This window comes from Strix uralensis, chromosome 1 (genome assembly GCF_047716275.1).
Source record: "Strix uralensis isolate ZFMK-TIS-50842 chromosome 1, bStrUra1, whole genome shotgun sequence".
In the NCBI taxonomy this organism is placed as follows: Eukaryota; Metazoa; Chordata; class Aves; order Strigiformes; family Strigidae; genus Strix; species Strix uralensis.
In genome coordinates, this window is record NC_133972.1 from 106,896,278 (window position 1) to 106,917,154 (window position 20,877).

General features: G+C 40.4%; 1 protein-coding gene across 2 annotated transcripts in view; it reads right to left on the bottom strand.

Moving 5' to 3' along the window:
• Positions 1 to 7,051: 7,051 nt before the first annotated feature.
• Positions 7,052 to 20,877, bottom strand: part of ELP2 (elongator acetyltransferase complex subunit 2) — a 49,940-nt gene continuing 36,114 nt past the window's right edge. For both annotated transcript variants that reach the window (XM_074876172.1, XM_074876163.1), the window contains 6 exons: positions 16,587 to 16,659; positions 15,975 to 16,161; positions 12,328 to 12,449; positions 11,700 to 11,842; positions 11,052 to 11,165; positions 7,052 to 10,063 (listed from right to left, as the gene is read on the bottom strand). In XM_074876172.1, coding sequence (XP_074732273.1) covers positions 9,907 to 10,063; positions 11,052 to 11,165; positions 11,700 to 11,842; positions 12,328 to 12,449; positions 15,975 to 16,161; positions 16,587 to 16,659 — 796 coding nt within the window. In that variant the 3' untranslated portion in view covers positions 7,052 to 9,906. The remainder of the gene's footprint in view (positions 10,064 to 11,051; positions 11,166 to 11,699; positions 11,843 to 12,327; positions 12,450 to 15,974; positions 16,162 to 16,586; positions 16,660 to 20,877) is intronic.

Consider the following 20,877-nt stretch of genomic DNA (forward strand, 5'->3'; position numbering starts at 1 on the left):
ATTTTTCAGTTAAATGGCCATAGTTAAGGCATTTAAAATAGCATCCATTCTTTTTCCTCTGAGATAGAAGATAAGTACATTTTTAATATAGGATTTGTAGGGTGAGGGGCCGTTTGGATTTACCACCAATATGATAGTTCCTGGGTGTAATGTAGTCATCTCTTGATTATCTAAATAAATGGATGAGCTGGCCACCCTAGGTCACAAGGAAACAGTTAATATGGATTGCAGCTCTGCTGTGGGCTCTGGACAGTCTTGGGCTGGATGCCATGCTTCCCCGGGCAGGCACCCCGCACTAGGATGGAGGCAGGAGATGAGCAGAGCTTCCAGCCAGAGCCAAACCATCATCTCTTTCTTCTGCCCGTACATTTGTCACATGGTCAGAGTGATGTCTGAGTTCACATCTTGCACAGATGTCAGTGTACGCTGCACAGTGGGTACAGGGAAGGCCCCAGCTCTATAGACACACGTGTTAAAATCTGCAGCTCTCAGTCTCAGGATTGCATGGCCACCACACACGGTCCAGCACGTGCAAAATAATATTGTAGGAAAGGGATGTGATAAGGCTAGTTTAAAGAAGAACGCATTATAAACTTGGACTTCATAGGGGATGAAACTGTACAAGACTTTAGACGGGTCTACTGTAATGAGTCTGTGTCTACTGGCCCAGTTTGGGGTCCTCCAATACAGGAAAGATGTTGTTAAACTGGAGCAAGTGCAGCAGAGGGCCACTAAGGTGGTGAGGGAGCTGGAGCAGTTCCCTATGAGGGAAGGCAGAGGGACAGGACTGGTTCAGCCTGGGGAAGAGTGGGCTTTGAGGCATCTGGTAGCAGCTTTCTGGTATCTAGGAGGGGGCTGTGAAGAAGATGGAGCCCAGCTCTTCTCAGTGGTGAGTTGCAGGAAGATGAAGGAGAGGGCATATGCTGAAACAAGAGCAGGTTCAGTCCCCCCATACTCTGCATTGGTGAGGCCACACCTGGAGTATTGTGTCCAGTTTTGGGCACCTCAATACAAGAGAGATATCGAGGTGCTGGAGCGAGTGCAGAGGAGGGCAACGAAGCTGGTGAAGGGCCTGGAGAATAAATCCTATGAGGAGAGATTGAGGGAGCTGGGACTGTTAAGTTTGAGGAGGAGAAGGCTGAGGGGAGACCTCATCACTCTCTACAACTACCTGAAAGGACATTGTAGAGAGGATGGTGCTGGTCTCTTCTCACAGGTGATTAGTGACAGAACGAGAGGGAATGGCTTTAAACTGCAACAGGGGAGGTTTAGACTGGACATTAGGAAAAAATTTTTCACAGAAAGAGTGGTCAGACAGTGGAATAGGCTGCCCAGAGAGGTAGTGGAGTCACCATCCCTGGATGTGTTTAAGGGTCATTTAGATGAGATGCTGGGGGATATGGTGTAGGGGAGAGCTTTGTAGAGTAGGGCTGATGGTTGGACTCGATGATCCCAAGGGTCTTTTCCAACCTGAATGATTCTGTGATATAAGAAGAAACTTTTTCACCGTGAAGAGAGTCAGCAATGAAACATGTTGCTCGGAGAGGCTGCACAGTCTCCATCCTTTGAGATTTTCCAGACCAGACTGGATGAAGCTCTGAGCAGCCTGGTCTGATCTCATAGCTGACCCTGCCTAGAGCAGAAGTTTGGACTAGAGACTTCCTGACCTCCCTTTCAATTTTAATAATCCCATGACCCTATTGCTCTGTGAACCACAGTCTGGTTTTATTTCAGTTAACGAAATCTCTGTGCTAAATTTCAGTACCACTAACCTACAGAAATGGATTCCTGAGCAATTAATGGGAATTGCAGAATTTCACATCCCAGACATAAATCCTGTTTTGAGTTATGATAATACTTTTTACATGATAAAACATACCCAAATTAATTTTGATGGGTAGAAAAAGTTGAAGATGTCCTTAGCCTAGTAGTAGCTAACCAGAAACAGTATTTACACCTTTTTGTTTGCTTTACCAGGCTACATTTCATGTAGCTATAACTATAGGGGCAGTCTACCAGCCTGAATCAATGCTCACCAGCTACAGAGGGGCTCCCACCTCAACTAATACCAATGGGCTTAGTGAACTGGGACTGTTGCTGAAGGCACAGCAATGTTTGTGATACAGAAAGATCGTATGCATGCACCAAAGAAATGGAAGTTTGACCAAAGCACCCATGGTAGGATTCTACATTGCACCTTTAGTGCCAGTGTAGGTTGGACAGACTCACCCTGAAGACATACACAGAGCAAGCTACAGGCATCTTAGGCACTTCCGCAAGCTGCAGCTTTTTCAACCTCCCTGGCTGAACCTCTTCTGCAGAGAAAGAGAAACACAGGGTACAGCTCAGTGCTCTCTGCAGACAGTGATGAGAACTTGTATCATGTAGAGAATCGATAGGCGACTGCCCCATATAGCACTGCCTACCATGTCAAAGCAAAGAGCTTAAAGAGCAGAAAGCTCCTATGCTCTAAAAAGTGTGTCTGTGGAGTACAGGTATTCTCTCAGAGGCACATCTTTATATGAAAACTCCTAGGATGCAGACTCTCCAAGATTATGAAACAGAAAGGCAAACATAACGATTGCTTTATCTTGAAAAGCACTAGGAGAGATTCCCTTGGGGAGACTGCAGTAAATTCATTTTTGTAGAGGAGAATAATTCCCCCAGTGGCAGGTAGACAACTTATGCTTTAGCAAGGGAGGGAGGGTGTGCTGCTCACACATATGCCGGCAATTTGCTGTCAGAGAAAAAGGAGGTAATGAGAATGGACAGCCTGTGTAAATACCAAAAGCCCAAAACCCAGCAAAGGAAGAATCAGACACAGAGACATAGAAGGCAGAAGAGAAAATACCAAGAGGATGTTATACTAGATATGCATAAAGTCTCTTAGGATCATGTATTAAAAAGCATAAGATTATCTAACAAGAACAATAGGAAGGGAGAAGAGGATGTTGAGAACATAAGGATTGCTTATATGAGGATTTAGGGACCTGCAAGAATGGAGAAGGGACGAAGAGCACAAAAAGCCTTCTTAGAAGAACAGTAGATGAGTAAAAAGGCTTAGGAAAAAACCCCACGAGATCAGGCATCCTTGTTTGCACAAGCTCTTGGTTCAAGGGGAAATAGCTCCTCCGCAGTAAAAAATCTGGTTGCTGCATCCCTTGTTATTTCAGTTGGGATCAGCTAGAGTTTATATAAGGGTGACACTACTGTAACATGGCAATTACCTCAAGCATAACACCTCCTCTCCTCTCGTCTGTACAGCAGTAATGTTGGCTGAATCATGCAAACACCAATTACATTGAGCAGCTCTCAGAGGACTTCAAGTCTAGGGCATGCCCAGTTGGTACAGGTACCCTGGGGTACTGGAGCTAGCCCTGTTATTATTGTACAGCATCAGGCTTTGTCATATGGTCTACTCTAAACTCCTTTCAGAAAGAGCGAGAGATCATTTTTAGCTTTATGACTGCACTACAACATAGATGAATTACTGCAGAAAATAAAACGATGATGCTAGCAAAGTTTAAAAATGCCATTGAACACAAGCTACTCAAATGCAGTCACCAGAGCTGGTCACACAAGGTAAGAGCAGGAGCTGTGCTTGAATATGAGTATCAGGGACTGGCAAAGGGAGCCTGTAGCCCTCCAGGCTTTCTATCAGAAAAAGCAGCAGGATAAGGGGAATCTGGTGGTTGGCACAGGCACAAAAGCAGCCTCTGGAGTGTCTGAAGGAAGGTCCCACAACGGTATGAGGATGTGCTGCTACACAGGGCAAAAGGGGGAATGGTTGGAGGGTCAAGAGCTGGGAAAGGTGTGGGGTAAACACACTGCCCTACCACCACAAAACTACCACTGCAGATCCTGATAAAGTACTGCTGGTAAAACGGCAGTAGTAGAGCATTGCTAAACTGTGCTCAGCAACTCCCACCTCCAACAGCTTCCTAATGCACTAAAGGCAAATTCTGATTTTTGTACTGTCAGAGATTTTGTCTCATCCTTTGTACAGCTCCAGATGCTCCTTAAAACAGAGCAAGCAATATTTTTGCTGCCCATTTCAGTTATTTTAAAGTTTCCTTATTTGCAACAGCCACTTCTTTAAAGTGAGATTCAAGTCTAAATGAGGACACAGCTGTTTCCTCCTCTTCCCTCATCTCCGCAATAGCTGCAATCGGCAGTGAGCCTCGGAGCATTCTTATTTCTTCCCGTAAAATATTTGGGAAAACAGAGATTACTCAGAGTTGTGAAAGTGATGTTTTCAATAGCTGAGAGCTCAATAATTGACTTCCTTGAAATTTTCACCAGCTTCTAGTTACTTCTGGAGTCCCAGCCCACAAGACAGATGACAGCAGAAGATTATACAGGGGTTTTTTAAGGCTTAGCATAACATGGAACCTGCTCCTTCTTTTCCATTTCATAACTGAAAAATGGGCACAATTGATAGCTCGCCGCGGGCAGAAGTGTTTAGCAAGCCTGCCACGTGGAGCCCAGGCAGGTGTTCCTAGGGCTGAATGTCAGCATCTCTCATCTTCCCAGTTACAGAAGCAGCTCGTTCTGTCCTCCAGATCCCAGTGGACTCCACAGCATCCTTACCTCTAAAGTCAGTGTTAGCACACTTTTTTGGTCCAACACAGACCTGAGGATGCCTACATCCTGGACTAACAGGTTTAAGATGGCTTTGGATAATCTCAATAATAATTTGATTTTGGTTATAGATCTCAGATTATAAACAACAATATCCAGCCGTTTCTTGCTTGCTTTTTCAGATGCCTCTACTGTAAGACAAAACAATCCTACTCCTTTAAGTCTGACTACATAAAACAGTCTGTTCATATCATTGGCCATGAAGTCTCCTCAGAACAAGCATAAAGCCAGTAAAATACTTTTGATAGCGTGCATCTAAAATATCAATGGGATTGCTTTACCTCAAATATTATCAAAAGGTATTAGAACATTCTTTGCAAAATTGTAGTTTATCCCATCAATTTTTTCAACTCCATTCTCAATGGCACTGTACAATGAGCAGAGAATTTCAGAATACCCACATACATTGCCAACAGCTCATTTCTTAAAGCATTATTTCAGACTAGCCCAAAAGACTACAGTTTATTACACTTTCTTCTAGTGCATAATGTTTTACAATCAATAAAAAAATAATTTTATTTACTTGACTAGTATCAAGTCTTGAGTTTTGATCTTCGAATAATTCTAGAGCTTCACTTTCAGTAGCAGATGATTTATAAGGGCTATGTTCACTGAAACAGAGGAAAAAGCCTCAAAGAAACTGTAAATTGTTTGCTTTTGTCTTTCCTGTATACCAGCTCTTTAATTTGTAAGTTTAAAGAAGTCTTTAAACATCTTTGCTCAGTGATAAATGGGCTTTTTTTTTGTCCACATAAAGATGCCAGAATTAAGATTTCCCCCTGCAGAACATGACACTCTCCTTCCTAATGGTGCATTTTCCAGGTGCTCTTTAATGGGACAGCTTGGAGAGGCTAATGGCACCAGCTTATTTACATTGCTTTGAATGAGGTAGGGGGAGATAAAACGTCAATATAAGCTTACAATGAAAATTTGAGTAGAAATAAAACACTATGGTGTGTAGTATTTGAAAGCAGATGCCACCAAGTTTCAGGCTGGGATGATTACAGGCTTTTGAAATATATTTATGGCTCTAGTTGATGCAGAAAGATGCAACAGCTGATAATTTAAAATGAAAAAAGAAATAATTTGGAAACTTACCCACCAATTGCAGTGTAGGAAGCAATTTGCTTCCTGGAATTGAGATTTTGGGGTAAAACCCGATATCATTATTGTGATATTTTCCAATAGCAACCACATGGACAAAACAATAAAGGAGTTTTAAAAATAGATATTCTGTAATGTTTTTCTTTCAGTACCATGCAAGCTTTAAACCTATTGGTAGAGCCCATCATTAAAAGACAAAACATTAATTACATAAGGGCAAAATGAGCTGAGTGTTGATATTTTGTCAGAGCTTTAGTTACATATTTGTAAATTGGGTTTTTTACCCTGGTACTCTTAATTTAAGAGTACACCAATCTTGTCTTTCAGTTTACACACATGGGCACACATCCTTACGCGTTATTTTAATCAACTGGATCATTTCAACCCAGGTCTGTCTGAAAGGTAGAATGTTCAAAGATAAAAATCCACAGATTTTATAGGCTTGAAATAGAAGGAAAAAAAAAAAAATCCATCAGACAAGAAGCTGCGCCTTGAGGTCACATGCTGGAGATGAAAATCCACACACAAAAGCTTTAAAAAGTAACTTATTCACAAGAAAACTGATGAAAACTCACAATCTGCAAAGAGCCCAAATCTGTGGGAAACAAGGCCTCGTCTGAGTCTGGGCTTATAGCAACATTTAATTAAACATATGCTATTATTTAGTGGTAAGGTACATGAACACATATGTCAATCAGCCCATGGTACTTCAGAAAGTAGCACATGAAGGCTGCAGAGGTGCTAAGCAGCTTAGCTCTCTAAACCTGCATAGACACAGCTCTGCACATTTTGGATGCAAAGGCTGGTTAATAAAACCCTGGACAGTAAAGCGTAACTAGCACTATGGAGAGCCTCAGTTTATAGGGGATACTGCGTCAGGTTTGTGTCCTGCTAGATCACAGCGGTTTAATATAAACACACTGCCTTTGACCAAACAGGTAACAGAAATGAAGACAGAAACTCAGAAATATGTAATGCTATAGTTAGAAAATTCATGCAGAGTATTAGGTTGCTATAGACAGGTGCATTCTGATGAGTACCATCTGCCTCTGGGCTTTTATCACTTGAACACCACCCTTACACCTTACCTTAGGACTGGCAGGAAAGGGTAGTGCAAAGCTGGGACCACCCCAATTCCGGACAGCAAGTTTTCACCCTTGACCATCAGACATGATCTTGCATCACATTGTTAAGAGAAAAAAAATGCAATATCAGAGGCTCTGTTGTGAAAAGTCAGAGCTTCCTAAGGTTGGAGTTGGCAGGACTATTTGATAGTCTTGAAGATAAATGGAAAGAAATAAGATCACATTTACCTCAACTTTGGTTTTATTGTATGACATTTTACTATCTGCTATAAAAAGAGTGATACAAGCAACTTGCAAAGTACAGAGGCCAACTCCATCTTCCAAAATACACCTGAGCACAATTAGAGTTTTCATTGAGGGGAGGCCATGAAGAATAACCACATTTTTAAGAAAGAAAAAAAAAAAAAGGATGAGTAGGAATGAAAAGAGGCATGGCATTTCACAAGAGACAACAGCATTTCACAAGAGACAACAACAGGGCATAGAAGAAAATGTAGAATAAAAATGGATACATATAGCAGTTAGACATCTCGGTAGGTAAACAGGACTACAGTCAGGTCAGTCAGGTGAATATGACTGAAGCCATAATTTATTCTTTTTTTTATGTATGAAATACTACATGAATGCATGCATTATTTTTAATGAATTGAGTCTCTCCGAGTAGGTATATACAAAAGAAAAGCACATGGAAGAAAACAGAAGTGGTAGCCATTCAGTGAACAAAACCAACAGTAGATTCTTTCAAATAAAAACCTAATTAAGACAGTTTTGGGGAACAAAACAAAAAGGAAATATAGCAAGAAGGCACTTGATTCCAGAATTATTTATCAAACCAATATAACAAGAATAATGAAGTAGAATGAATATAGGAAATATCTGGCAAATGTTAGCTTTTCTTCATTTTTTAAAACAAACCGAACCCCAAATTTTCTAGGCACTCTTATAATAATCTTAAAGGGTACTATTTTGCTGTTTAAAGAACTCTGTTCTTCATTAGGCAGCCAATGATATCCCCAGAATGATCACTATAATTACACTATTTTTCCTTGATACCACACTTACATCGATCCAAATAGTTTTCTGATATTAGTTCAGATAATGAAATCAGTATCTGACTTGCTACCCCGATGTTGATTTACATGCTGGTTTGAGAAGACTTTAGTGGATTTACTGAGAAGATAAAGGCATATGTAAAAGTCACGCTCACTTTATAGCAAAGTGATATGTGAACAAAGATGATAATTTTTTTTTTTTTTTAATGTACAGTGTTATGTGTTGAGGTGTCTCTTGACAAGCTCTAACTTAATTGAAAATAAAAAGCGTCTGTTACAAACATTTAGACTTTGCAGATCAACAGACTAGTCTGATGTAAAGTTGGAACAATGAGGTATATTCTTCAATGCGATTGAGTCACACAAGTCCCAGGGGTAATGGAATGGATTACTAAATCATACAACAGCTGATGCTTGTTTAATGAGAGCATTTCACAAAATAGGAGAGAGGGACAACTAGCATGATGTTTCACTTTTGCCTATATGCAAGAGTGGCCGCATGGCAAGACGTACTAGCATTGGAAAGTATTATCATCAAGTTGTAGGTAAGATACTAAATTACAATTGTGACGTAGAAAAAAGTTCCACTTTTGGCAGCTTTTTGAAACCTCATGAGCAATAAGTTATGACTTTCTTTTGCCAGGATACAGTCTACGGTTGTTTAAAAATTCCTGGACAAGTAAAATACACTACTCAAATGCTTGAAGCACACATGTAAGGAAAGCACTGGGTACCACAACTTAAATGTAGCAAAGCATCTTTAATAAGAAGTCACGTTTTTATTCCTCTAAGTAATTTTAAAGAATTTTCTTTTTAATGCTGAAAAACAGAATTGAAAATAAAAAGTGAAAATATAAAAATCTTTAAAACATAATTATTCTGAAAAGAGTTTGGCCCACTGTAACAACTGTACTCTATCTAAAGATGCAACACAGTAAAAAGTTAAACACAATTCAAATTACTTCTGCACTACCAGTTCAGGTAGCAAGTGGTTCTAGAACAAAAATAATTTAATTCCCAAATTTTAACTGATTTCTAAATTAGACTTTGGAATCAGATAGAGACCTGCTGAGGTAAAGGTTTCTTTCTTAAGTACTCACCATCTATTACCATTCTATTTAAGTTACACTGACAACTAAGTTAACCTGTTTTCACCAGAATAGATAAGGAGTTCAAAAGTCAGGAAGAGTCCAAAGGCAGTGCAAGGAATGGCTGCCACCTTTTAGCTCCTGCTTACTGATATCTATAAGCTTTTCCAGCCAAACTGTAGAGGATAGCCCTCAAGCAGAGTAAGAGGTAGCTCTTCTATAGCACTCTGCTCAGAGCAGACTCACAGGGAAGACACCAGAAAATTTAAGTGGTCTCTGAGTTAGGCTTTAAGCCCCACATGACCAAGAAGCGTGAGCTCAGCACTCTGCACAGCATAAGAAATTAATAAAAACAAACAAGCAGGCCTGTCCAAGCATGCAAACAGAAACTACTGCTTCTAAAGTAAGGTGGTCTAAGATTTGGACCAGGACTGTAATATACATTCAGAAGGCAACTGGAGAGAGCTGTATATTTTACTCTGATCTCTGGTTAACTGCACATGCTTAAACATGCAATATCAGCACTGGCAGGCCAACTGACAGTTAATTTTAACAGGAATAAGGAGTTAAAAATTCAGTACTCCACTCACAATCCCAAGCACAGAATCCCCCAAGTACCAGCAGCTTCCCACATACCCTTGGAGTCACAGTGAACAAAGCTGTCTCACTATTCTTCTCCCATGCCCTACCCCACCTCCCATCCCTCAGTTCCAGGATGTTCACCAGCCAAACCACACAAAATACTTCCTATTCCTGGAACTGCAGAATTAGAAAAATAGTTGACATTTCAAGCTACCACAAAAGCTGCTTTAATAAGTTACATGTCAGATGTTTCACTTTCTACAGCAGAAAACAGAAAATTCAACAATCAAACTGGCTAAAAGAGGAAATAAATCGTTGTGAATCTGTTTTGCACAGACAGGCCTGCTGTCTTTGCTAAAGAGCAAATCTGTTGACATTGAATATCTTAACACAATGATCAGCTCCACAACTTGCAAGCTGCAACCACTCGCTGCTGTTCAGGTCATTATGTCCAGCTCTGCCCGCATGATGTCTCCAACATAAACGTTTCACAGCAAGAGCATGACTTTGGCTGCAACAAAAAGAAATCCATACATAACTGCAAAATGTCAAACACCATTGGGCATGTGAATGTAAACATCAACATTTATATAATTAGTACTCTTCTGTTAACACTACCAACTGAGGAAAAACTGACTTGTGACAACCAGCAGGTATTAAGTTCTTAAAATAAGCAGGACCATTAACACTAATGACATTTTATCCTCTCACTCATCAATAATTTAAACAGCTATTGATTTCAAGTTTTACCACATTAAGCTGCAAGTCTAGCATCTCAATTACTGAGATATGACAGATTTCTGGCTTTTAGCCTGAGATTTCCTGTTATCTGGTGTCTCTTTCCAACTCACTTCAAACACACACAGGCCAAAGTCACCATCGAATTTCATTTCTGGTACTACCAATGCCAGTATATGAAAGAAAAATCTAGGAGAGTGCTTCAAGTGAAACATTCAAAGTCTCTCTACAGAGAGTTTCTCTAGCTGTCACCACAGCAGCACCACATATAGCTTGTTATGCCTTTGGATTCTGCTAGAAACTGCTCTTGAAAGCTTGCTATTGTCCACTACAAAATGTTTTGCTGACATATATAGACAATGATTCTTTTCCACCCCTCTGCAGTGTTTTTTATCTATTTTTATGGCTAAAGGTAATAAAGCTTTTTTTTTTTTTCCCAAAGTGAGGCCAACAAAGGGTAATATTTCTCAAAGCATTCATATGGCATGAAGTATTTTGGGGTTTAACCTCCCCCACCCTTGGTTTTCATTGGGGTTTGTTGGGTTTTTTTAATAAATCTAAATAACCCATATTTTTATTTCCAGGTTTTGCTTAAAGACATCTTTAGACTTTCAGGGACCAACCTTTTCCTAAAAGGATAACAATTTTTGATATACAAATAAACCCATTTCATATGACTTTATACTAGAATAAGAGAACTCCATCACTATTAGTCTCAAGAATAATATTTCCTTGCTCTTAACTTAATTCAAAAGACATACCTGTTATCCATCTCAACACACGTGGTCCAATCAGCTAGTGCTGGTTCTTGCCCACTCTGCTTCCATGTGTACAAAATAATCTTCCCATTCTCTAAGCCTACTGCAACAATATATCTGTCAAGAGAATAACAGCATTAGTTCTGAAAGAGATTACAGTAGGCAGCTCAGTGAAGCTGGCTCTAATGCAAGCTAGAAAGAACTAGCACTCAAACACTGTGTTGCACCTTGCCCTTCAAATCAATATTTACTTTTCCATGAAAATAACATTTAAAAAAAAGAAAATCACAATTTAAATCAAAGCTTCTTCATAAAAAAAAATGAGTAAAGCAGAAACCTGCAAAATATATTTGGTTAGGAAAAAACTGAAGAGTTTATTACAACATCAATATTGTTGAAAGAATTAATGTATTTCAGGTATGTTCATCCCCCCCACCCCTTTTTTTTTTTTCTCTTGTTACACTGTTTGGAGAAGTCACCACCTGAAAAGAAGGGTAGGAAAGAAAAGAGTAGAGGTCATTCAGTCAAAGAATGGTCACAATATTTGACAGGTAGATTTTAGGAGCTGTTTAGCCACAGAAAACTGACTAAAGGGGAAAAATACTAATTTCAAATTAAACACAAAATGGTATTACAGAAAAACAGCAATACCTTCCATGGGGAGTAAGCACACGGCTGATACCAACAGCAGTAACAGAATCCCCGGCATCCAGTACTGTTGAACAGGGCTTGATTGAATCCAACATATTTCCTTCAGTAGTCACAGATAAATTGCACTGGCCCCAGATAATGACCTGAAAAAAAGAGAATCATCTAGGAATTTTCACTTTAATCTTTTTGTAAATGCATTTACAAAAACATAAGAAATAACTAACTTAAAATATTTCCAGGGCACAGAACAAAGTGGATGACACAAAAAATAGTCTACAATGTCTATCTACAAAGATTCAACTTTTTCAACAGTCTGTCTGATTTCATTAAAGATCCTGACAACAAAACCAGATTCTGTTATCAAAGTTAAAGAAAAATTTAGAGTTATGTGACGTATGTTTGTATTGCTGTATGAAAAACACGGAGAAAGTCCAACTGGCAGACCAGTCTTCTACATACATACTCAAGCACTTTAGCATATGAAAGTCTCACTGATTTCTGTGGAAATACACACAACAAACTTTTAGTGATATTTATAGAATATGGGCTCATTATAACACAGCATTTACTAATCTAAAATACATTTAAAATAATTCTGGGCTTTTAAAATTGCTTTTATATTAAGTACCTTTTTGTCCCGACTGCCAGTAATAAAATACTTGCTATCTGGTGTCCAATCACAAGACCAAATGATTCGACTGTGAACAGCTGTATTTTTGTCTGTGTATGCACAGCAACTGAAGACTGGTCCTGGAATAAAACATATAGAGCAAAACCCTTGCTTCAACTACTTTACATATTAAAAGTAATTGTTACTCTTACTTAACTCTATGCAAGAATTGCAGGAATACTCAGACATTACTCCACTCATCTTCAAAGCAACTGGGAATACTTAGCACCACATAAATATCTTTTTTCCAACACTATCACAATGATAATTAGCACCCAATCAAGACCGTATCAATCAGTCTTTAGAGCACTAAAACAGACGGAACAGTTTGATCTTTTACACAAATATCTCTTTCAAAAGAATTTAAGTCCCAGTATAAGACCTTCACATTCTTTCTATACAAGTTTTTCATAAGAACACTGACTTCCAAAGTTTTAGTATAGTGCAACATTTACCATGTGTACGTGTATCCTAAATAATTTCACTGCAGTTCCTATTTACCAGTAAAGCCCCAAAAGCTCAAATCATAACGATCTAATTGTAAAGATTAATCTGTGTCCAAAGAGACAGGCTGCCATTTCAACATGCATTCAATCAGGCAATAAACCTGATCAGCAGATCAGTAAATAGGAATGCTTTTCCTAAGTAGAAAAGTCTATTGTTTTAGAGTGTAGACTTTGAGTAACCACTTCTTGGGATGCCAATAACAGCAGTTTTGTTTTACACTGACAGTGATGTTCTTTGTAGACAGAAGAGTTATTGATGAACAGATGAAAAGAGGATTTCCTCTACTTCCTATGAGAATTCATACTCCTTATCCTGAAACATCATGTAACTACTGTGGACAATATGCCAGGCTTTAGAATATAAGTCTGAATAGAACAGAAATCTAAAGCCAGGATGCAACTGGACATGTCTGAAGGGGCCAAATCTCACTGCCAAGTCTCTAGGAAAACTCTACAGAGCCCAGTAGCGTTTATGTGCTATTTAAGCCAACAGTGCAATGATAATAATTTTCAGCACAAGCATCTGTTCTAGGAATCCATTAAAATGTTCAATAGCAATCTCCTCGTGATTTTGCAAGGCTCAAAGTCTTAATGAGAAAGTCAACTGAATCTTTACTATCAGCTTTTTCTCCAGACAGAGCCAGTTCCAGTCAAATTAATCAATTGTATAGGATTATCAGAAAGCCACACCAAAGATAGAGATTAATCCTGTCAAGAGTCTCAAAGTGTCATTCCCTGCAAACAGGGACAAGGCAGCAGTATGCAGGACATGGGTGTAGCAATGAACCTTCCAGCCTTGCCCTGTAAAGACACCAAGAGGAAGGTTTTCCTTAACAGAATACCAGTTTGAAACTCAAGCATTACACCCCAGCATACTATGTACTCGATTTCAGTAAATCTGAAACATACAATCACAAGCAGAAGGCAGGAGGACAAACAGCAGACTTCATTACATCCATCAATTAAACGGCATTTAAGGCCTGATTATATTCTTATCCACATTTTAATTCCCCTTCCAGCTTTCCTGTACTCCATTACACAGAATCACACAGAATCGTCTAGGTTGGAAAGGACCTTGAAGATCATCCAGTCCAACCATTAACTTAACATTGACAGATCCCAACTACACCATATCCCTAAATGATATGTCAACCCGACTCTTAAACACCTCCAGGGATGGGGACTCCACCACCTCCCTGGGCAGCCCATTCCAATGCCTAACAACCTGTTCTGTAAAGAAATACTTCCTAATATCTAGTCTAAACTTTCCCTGGCGCAACTCGAGGCTATTACTCTTGTCCTATCGCTTGTTACTTGGTTAAAGAGACTCATCCCCAGCTCTCTGCAACCTCCTTTCAGGTAGTTGTAGAGGGCGATGAGGTCTCCCCTCAGCCTCCTCTTCTCCAGACTAAACAACCCCAGTTCCCTCAGCCGCTCCTCGTACGACATGTGCTCCAGACCCTTCACCAGCTTCGTTGCCCTTCTCTGGACACGCTCGAGTAATTCAATGTCCTTTTTGTAGTGAGGGGCCCAAAACTGAACACAGTAATCAAGGTGCGGCCTCACCAGTGCCGAGTACAGGGGTAAGATCACTTCCCTGTCCCTGCTGGCCATGCTATTTCTGATACAGGCCAGGATGCCATTGGCCTTCTTGGCCACCTGGGCACACTGCTGGCTCATGTTCAGCCGGCTGTCAATCAACACCCCCAGGTCCCTCTGACTGGCAGCTCTCCAGCCACTCCTCCCCAAGCCTATAGCGCTGCTGGGGGTTGTTGTGGCCCAAGTGCAGCACCCGGCATTTGGCCTTATTGAAACTCCTACAGTTGGCCTTAGCCCATCGCTCCAGCCTGTCCAGATCTCTCTGCAGAGCCTCCCTACCCTCGAGCAGATCAATACTCCCACCCAACTGGGTGTCATCTGCAAACTTACTGAGGGTGCACTCGATCCCCTCGTCTAGATCATCAATAAAGATGTTAAACAGGAGTGCCCCAAAACCGAGCCCTGGGGGACACCACTCGTGACCGGCCGCCAACTGGATTTAACTCCGTTCACCACAACTCTTTGGGCCCGGCCATCCAGCCAGCTTTTTACCCAGCAAGGCGTGTGCCCATCCAAGCCTCGAGCAGTCAGTTTTGCCAGGAGAATGCTGTGGGAAATGGTGTCAAAGGCCTTACTGAAATCAAGGTAAACTACATCCACAGCCTTTCCCTCATCCAATAAGCGGGTCGCCCTGTCGTAGAAGGAGATCAGGTTTGTGAAGCAGGACCTGCCTTTCATAAACCCGTGCTGACTGGGCCTGATCATCTGGTTGTCCCGCATGTGTTGTGTGATGGTACTCAGGATGAGCTGCTCCATCAGCTTCCCGGGTACCGAAGTCAAGCTGACAGGCCTGTAATTTCCCGGATCATCCTTCCGACCCTTCTTATAGATGGGCGTCACACTGACCAGTTTCCAAACTGTCAGGACCTCCCCAGTCAGCCAGGACTGCTGGTAAAGGATGGAAAGCGGCTTGGCGAGCACCCCAGCCAGCTCCTTCAGCACCCTCGGGTGTATCCTGTCTGGTCCCATAGACTTGTGTGTGTCTATGGATGCAGTAGGTCACTGACTGTCTCCTCCTGGAACGCGGTGGGGTCGTTCTCCCAGTCTCTGTCCTCTGGCTGAGGAGGCTGGATTCCCTCAATACAACTAGTCTTGTTATTAAAGACTGAGGCAAAGAAGGCATTAAGGACCTCAGCCTTCTCCTCATCACTTGTTACGATGTTTCCTCCTGCATCTAGCAGGGGATGGAGGCTCTCCCTGGTCATTCTTTTGCTACTGACATACTTATAGAAACATTTCTTGTTATCCTTGATTGCTGAAGCCAGAGTAACTTCCAGCTGGGCTTTAGACCTCCCGATTTCTGCCCTGGACACTGTGAGGCTATGCATTAACTGCACTTCTTAAAGCCACAGGAGGCTACAACACTATTAATTCTTAAAAGTTGCAAGGAAAACGTCCAATTAAAATATTTTACCAATTCTCTTTCAAATATTTTGAAACCAAATACAGTGAACAAACCACAAAGTCTTCAAATGTGTATATCCACTTCACATATCTTACCTGACTCTGATGAGTCTTGTTTCCTCCACAGTGACCAATTCCTGTCTCTAGAAACCGCTAATAAAAATTTGTCATTAGGAGAAAATGCCAGCTGAGTAACAGTCAGATTGTGAAATGGCAAACTCTGCAGTTTCTTCCAAGAAGTAGTGCTCCACAAAATAATTGCTGCATGTTCTTTTTTGGAAGCCTGTATGATGGAAAAAATATCAGTGAGAATTAATGAAAGCAAATATAGACGTCCATGTTTCAAAATACTGAGATGTTAGGCGGCTTGTTTTAAGGCTTGCAATCAGGTTTTCCTCTGGGAAGTTCCCCCAGCTTTCCTCTGGGAATTTTCACTAATCCTGACAATATATCGGTATGAAAATGTTTTATAGCTATATTTGTTAGGATTTATCTTACTAATATCTTCAGATGAATCATACATAATTTATGACTAATAACTTATCTGCATTCACTCTCACCTTTTCAAGGCAACTGTCATCTATACAAAATCTTTCACATTTAAGTGAAAGAACAGAATTAAGACCAAACTGAATTCTGACCCCTGCTCTGTCAGCCCTAGAAATTTAGTGGCACTTTTCACTAGATGGTGCTAGAATCTTTTCTTACCTTACATGCTGAGGCAATTACAGTGTTTGAATTATTGCAAGCAACACAAAAAATTTCATATCCATGTCCATATCTGAAACAAATGTGAAAAGGTATTTAACACATCACAGTCATTTTTGCAGTATGCATCAAGGTTCTTATGTTAATTTAAATCCCTCTGATGATGAAAATGAAAGGCACCTGCCAGGAACTTCTCACCACAGTTTCAGTATTATGTACCAAATAATTCCTAACAATGTTCAGCATTGAATTTAAACTTCTGTATAAATTTTCACATTTAGGAACTGACTACTGAACAATCTCTCCAGCTCATTCCATAGTCCTGAAGCATCAGCATGGCAGAAGCTACACTAACGATTAACAAAGCAAACTAAAGCAATGTTTAATGTATTCTTACTTCCTTGGAAAGCAATTTTAACACTACAAATAAAAAACAGAAGCCACAGACTTGAAGATCACCAGAGAAATACACCACAAACACCCAGCCAAAGGATGCCTGTTCTGTGAAATACAGAAAGAAAGATTTCTGAACTAGAGGACAAGAATCATGTTGGAAAAGGAAAACAACACTAAAAAACCCAAAACTTCTAGTGTTCTCCAGAAATAGATTTTTAATCAGTCTTTGCATGAGTTCTGCTGGAATTCAAGCTCACATATCCAGACTGGGATTTAACTAATAAGCAGAAATGCCACACAGACTAACACAAATTAAAATCAGTCACAAAACAGACTGGAAATAAAGTAAAATTGGAAATGCAATCTATAAACAGTGGACAGCTATCAGTTAAATACCAGTTGTGGGGGGTGGTTTCCTTTGATTCCTAACTCTGAAGAGATGGGCAGTTCTCTTAATAAACTGTTTTGGTCAGTAGCGTTGCAAAGAAGTTCTTATATGGGATTATGTTCATGGGATTTCACTTGCTGCCAAAACAGCCATCTGTTTAAATGACAAATTACTGCCTGTATCTGTTGAATGGAGTCCAGAAGAGTTGCTGCTGGGCATATTCCATAGACAGACTGCCACACTCATGTCTGAAGACTGGGGATGCACTGGCTTTTCATGAAGAGTAACTGTGCCTGGGTCTTCAGGGGTGAGAGGGATTGGTAGCTGTGCTTAAGTGTAATGTTAATTTGCAAATTGCATTGTATCTTATAATGAGAAAGGTACTATTGCGTGTCTTTCTCTTAATCTGCCACCTGCAGGAGTTTTATCATAATGCTTACTTTTAAAGTGCATTCCTGGAGACTATTTCGTAGTGAAAACCATTGAAAGTCAATTTTCTAAAACTGAGAAGTATTTATTCCATGAAAAGTATAAAATTCCTGAAATTCAATGAAGGAAAAATAACCTGTGAAACAAGTTCTCAATTACATTGGTTTTATCTCCTAAATGTAGTACTGAAGAGCGCTTGACAGAAACATTTTGAGCTTCTGCATGCAACTTTGTTCTTGCTAAATAGAAGCATTAAAATGTAATCTTTCTCTTTAAATGAAAATAAAACCTAAAATACCGTCTTTTGCAAGGACTATCACAGGTCAGACCAACAGCCTATATAGCCCAGTGCTGTCTCCAGTAAAGAGAATAGTTAGTGGCGATAGGAGATGCTGTTTATAAGAGTGTATGAGCCTTGCAAGTATAGATGCTCCAGTACAACCCCTTCCCCTGCCCCCATACATGCAATCCAATCCCTTCATTATGAAGTCCAACACCAAAAAAAGGTTCACAATGGAGAGAAGCAACTGCATGAATGAATAACAAAACGACATTTTCAACCACAAGCGATTTTGCCTCAGCAATGTGCAATTCACAGCAATTTTTTATGCAGAGGTAAACTGACTAGACTTTTAGTGTCCAGACAAATGATTACAGTAATTTTCTAGTGTCAAAAAGGATCTCTCAAGACTTCCAAGTGTATTACATGAAATGCACATGCATATAAACATATATATTTATGTCAACACCTCGGCTTTAATCTCAGCCTGCTGCATATAAACTCTCTATGGTAATTTTCCAAGAGGATAAAGATTAGCATACTCTCACAGGATTTATCATATTTTTATTTTAAAGTTGTTAGATTATGTAAAAAATTCAGCAAGTTCTTCATACTAAAACCTACTCAAGCAAACACTTTTCAAAACCCAACACTAATCCTTCAAAATTCTGTGTCAAGTTAGTGCTGGGAATACACAAATGTCAATGACAAACAAGCTATTTTTAGCAAGTCAGTTCCTCACACTGTTTTTCTGCTGCTATGGCAACTTGAAATCTACATTATGCGATTTCATGTTACTTCTTTCAAGATTATCCTGAGCAAAAAAACCTGAAAGTCTATGAATGCTTTACATCTTGTTGCCCTTGCATAAAAGAACCCTTGTCATTCGCAGTATCTCTAAAAACAGGAAAAATTGCTCAGGTAAGTCCCCTGACAACCATCATAAAATGCAGTTATTTTAATGAATGCAGGATATAAAAGCAGATAGGCAATACTTCTGTAGCAGAATATCAAAGATTAATGTCTGACTAGACTTTGAGAAATGTCAAAGGCAAATGAAGAAAAATTTTGGCCTTGGCGCCTTTTCACCACTTAAAAGATCCCTCATCAAACTACTTATGTGAGTGGGTGCATTAGCGGGCATAGCAAGCACAGGAGAAGCATTTAATGTAACAGCTGGAAATTACAAAATGTGCAGATATGGTCTAATACCTACCAGCTTCCCTCTTAGAAGCACTTTTGAGTACAAACACAGTAAGAGAGCTTAAAAGCATACAAAGAAGATTAACTGCCCAGTTAAAGGTAAAGATGAGCTCCTACAAAACCTCCTACTTGGACAAATGAATGCAACCTGCAAACTATTTTCCCAATGTTTTTTTTATTTCCTGTCCCCTCCAACTGAAGTCACAAAACTGGTAATGTATAAAAGTAGCTGTTAATCACCAGCAAAGGCTCAACATTCTCCTTGTTCCTGCCTGAGATCATCTTTTGGGAGATTCAGATAATAAACCCATAAGAGCTTGAGATGATTTGTTTCTTTGTGCTATACTTTGATATTAAACCTTTTAAGCTTGTGGAAGTGTAGCCTAATGTTACTGGGATCCTTAGGGAACAAATGAGGTGACAACCTTCATCTGCGAGTTGTTGTGAATCTTGGAAAAGAAGGAACAAAACACAGCTGAAAAATTCTAAAACCCTGCAACCACAAAACAATTCTTGCCATGACCACGTAACCCTATTGTCTTTGTAATTCACCACCCCCTGTCAGCATTCAATACCCAAACTGGGTTCCTAACTGTCTTACTCAACATTCATCACTTTGCTCTACTGCTAGACACATTCTGTTTTGGCTGCTGCTTCCATCTATTGCATCTTGATGACACCAAGTTAAGCGGGAGTGTTGATCTGCAAGAAGATAGGGAGGCACTACAGAGAGACTTGGATAGATTGGATCGGTGGGCCAACGTTAATGGGATGAGCTTCAACAAGGCCAAGGGCCAGGTCCTGCACTTGGGCCACAACAACCCCATGCATCGCCACAGGCTTGGGGAGGTGTGGCTGGAGAGCTGTCTGGAAGAGAAGGATCTGGGGGTTCTAATTCACAAACAGCTGAACATGAGCCAGCAGTGTGCCCAGGTGGCCAAGAAAGCCAACGGCATCCTGGCTTGTATTAGAAATAGTGTGACCAGCGGAAGTAGGGAGGTGATAGTCCCCCTGTACTCTGCACTGGTGAGGCCACACCTGGAGTATTGTGTCCAGTTTTGGGCACCTCAATACGAGAGGGATATCGAGGTGCTGAAGCGAGTGCAGAGGAGAGCAACGAAGCTGGTGAAGGGCCTGGAGAACAGATCCTATGAGGAGAAGGCTAAAGGGAGACCTCATCACTCTCTACAACTACCTGAAAGAACATTATAGAGAGGGTGGTGCTGGTCTCTTCTCACAGGTGATTAGCGATAGAACAGGAGGGAATGGCTTTAAACTGCAACAGGGGAGGTTTAGACTGGACATTAGGAAAAAATTTTTCACAGAAAGAGTGGTCAGACAGTGGAATAGGCTGCCCAGGGAGGTGGTGGAGTCACCATCCCTGGATGTGTTTAAGGGTCGTTTAGATGAGATGCTGGGGGATATGGTGTAGGGGAGAACTTTGCAGAGTAGGGCTGATGGTTGGACTTGATGATCCCAAGGGTCTTTTCCAACCTGAATGATTCTGTGATCTTACAATTCTGTTAGGCTTTAGGGGAAAGCTTCTGATTTGATGCCTCAGCTTTTACTTCCATATCAGAAAGACAAACTTGATC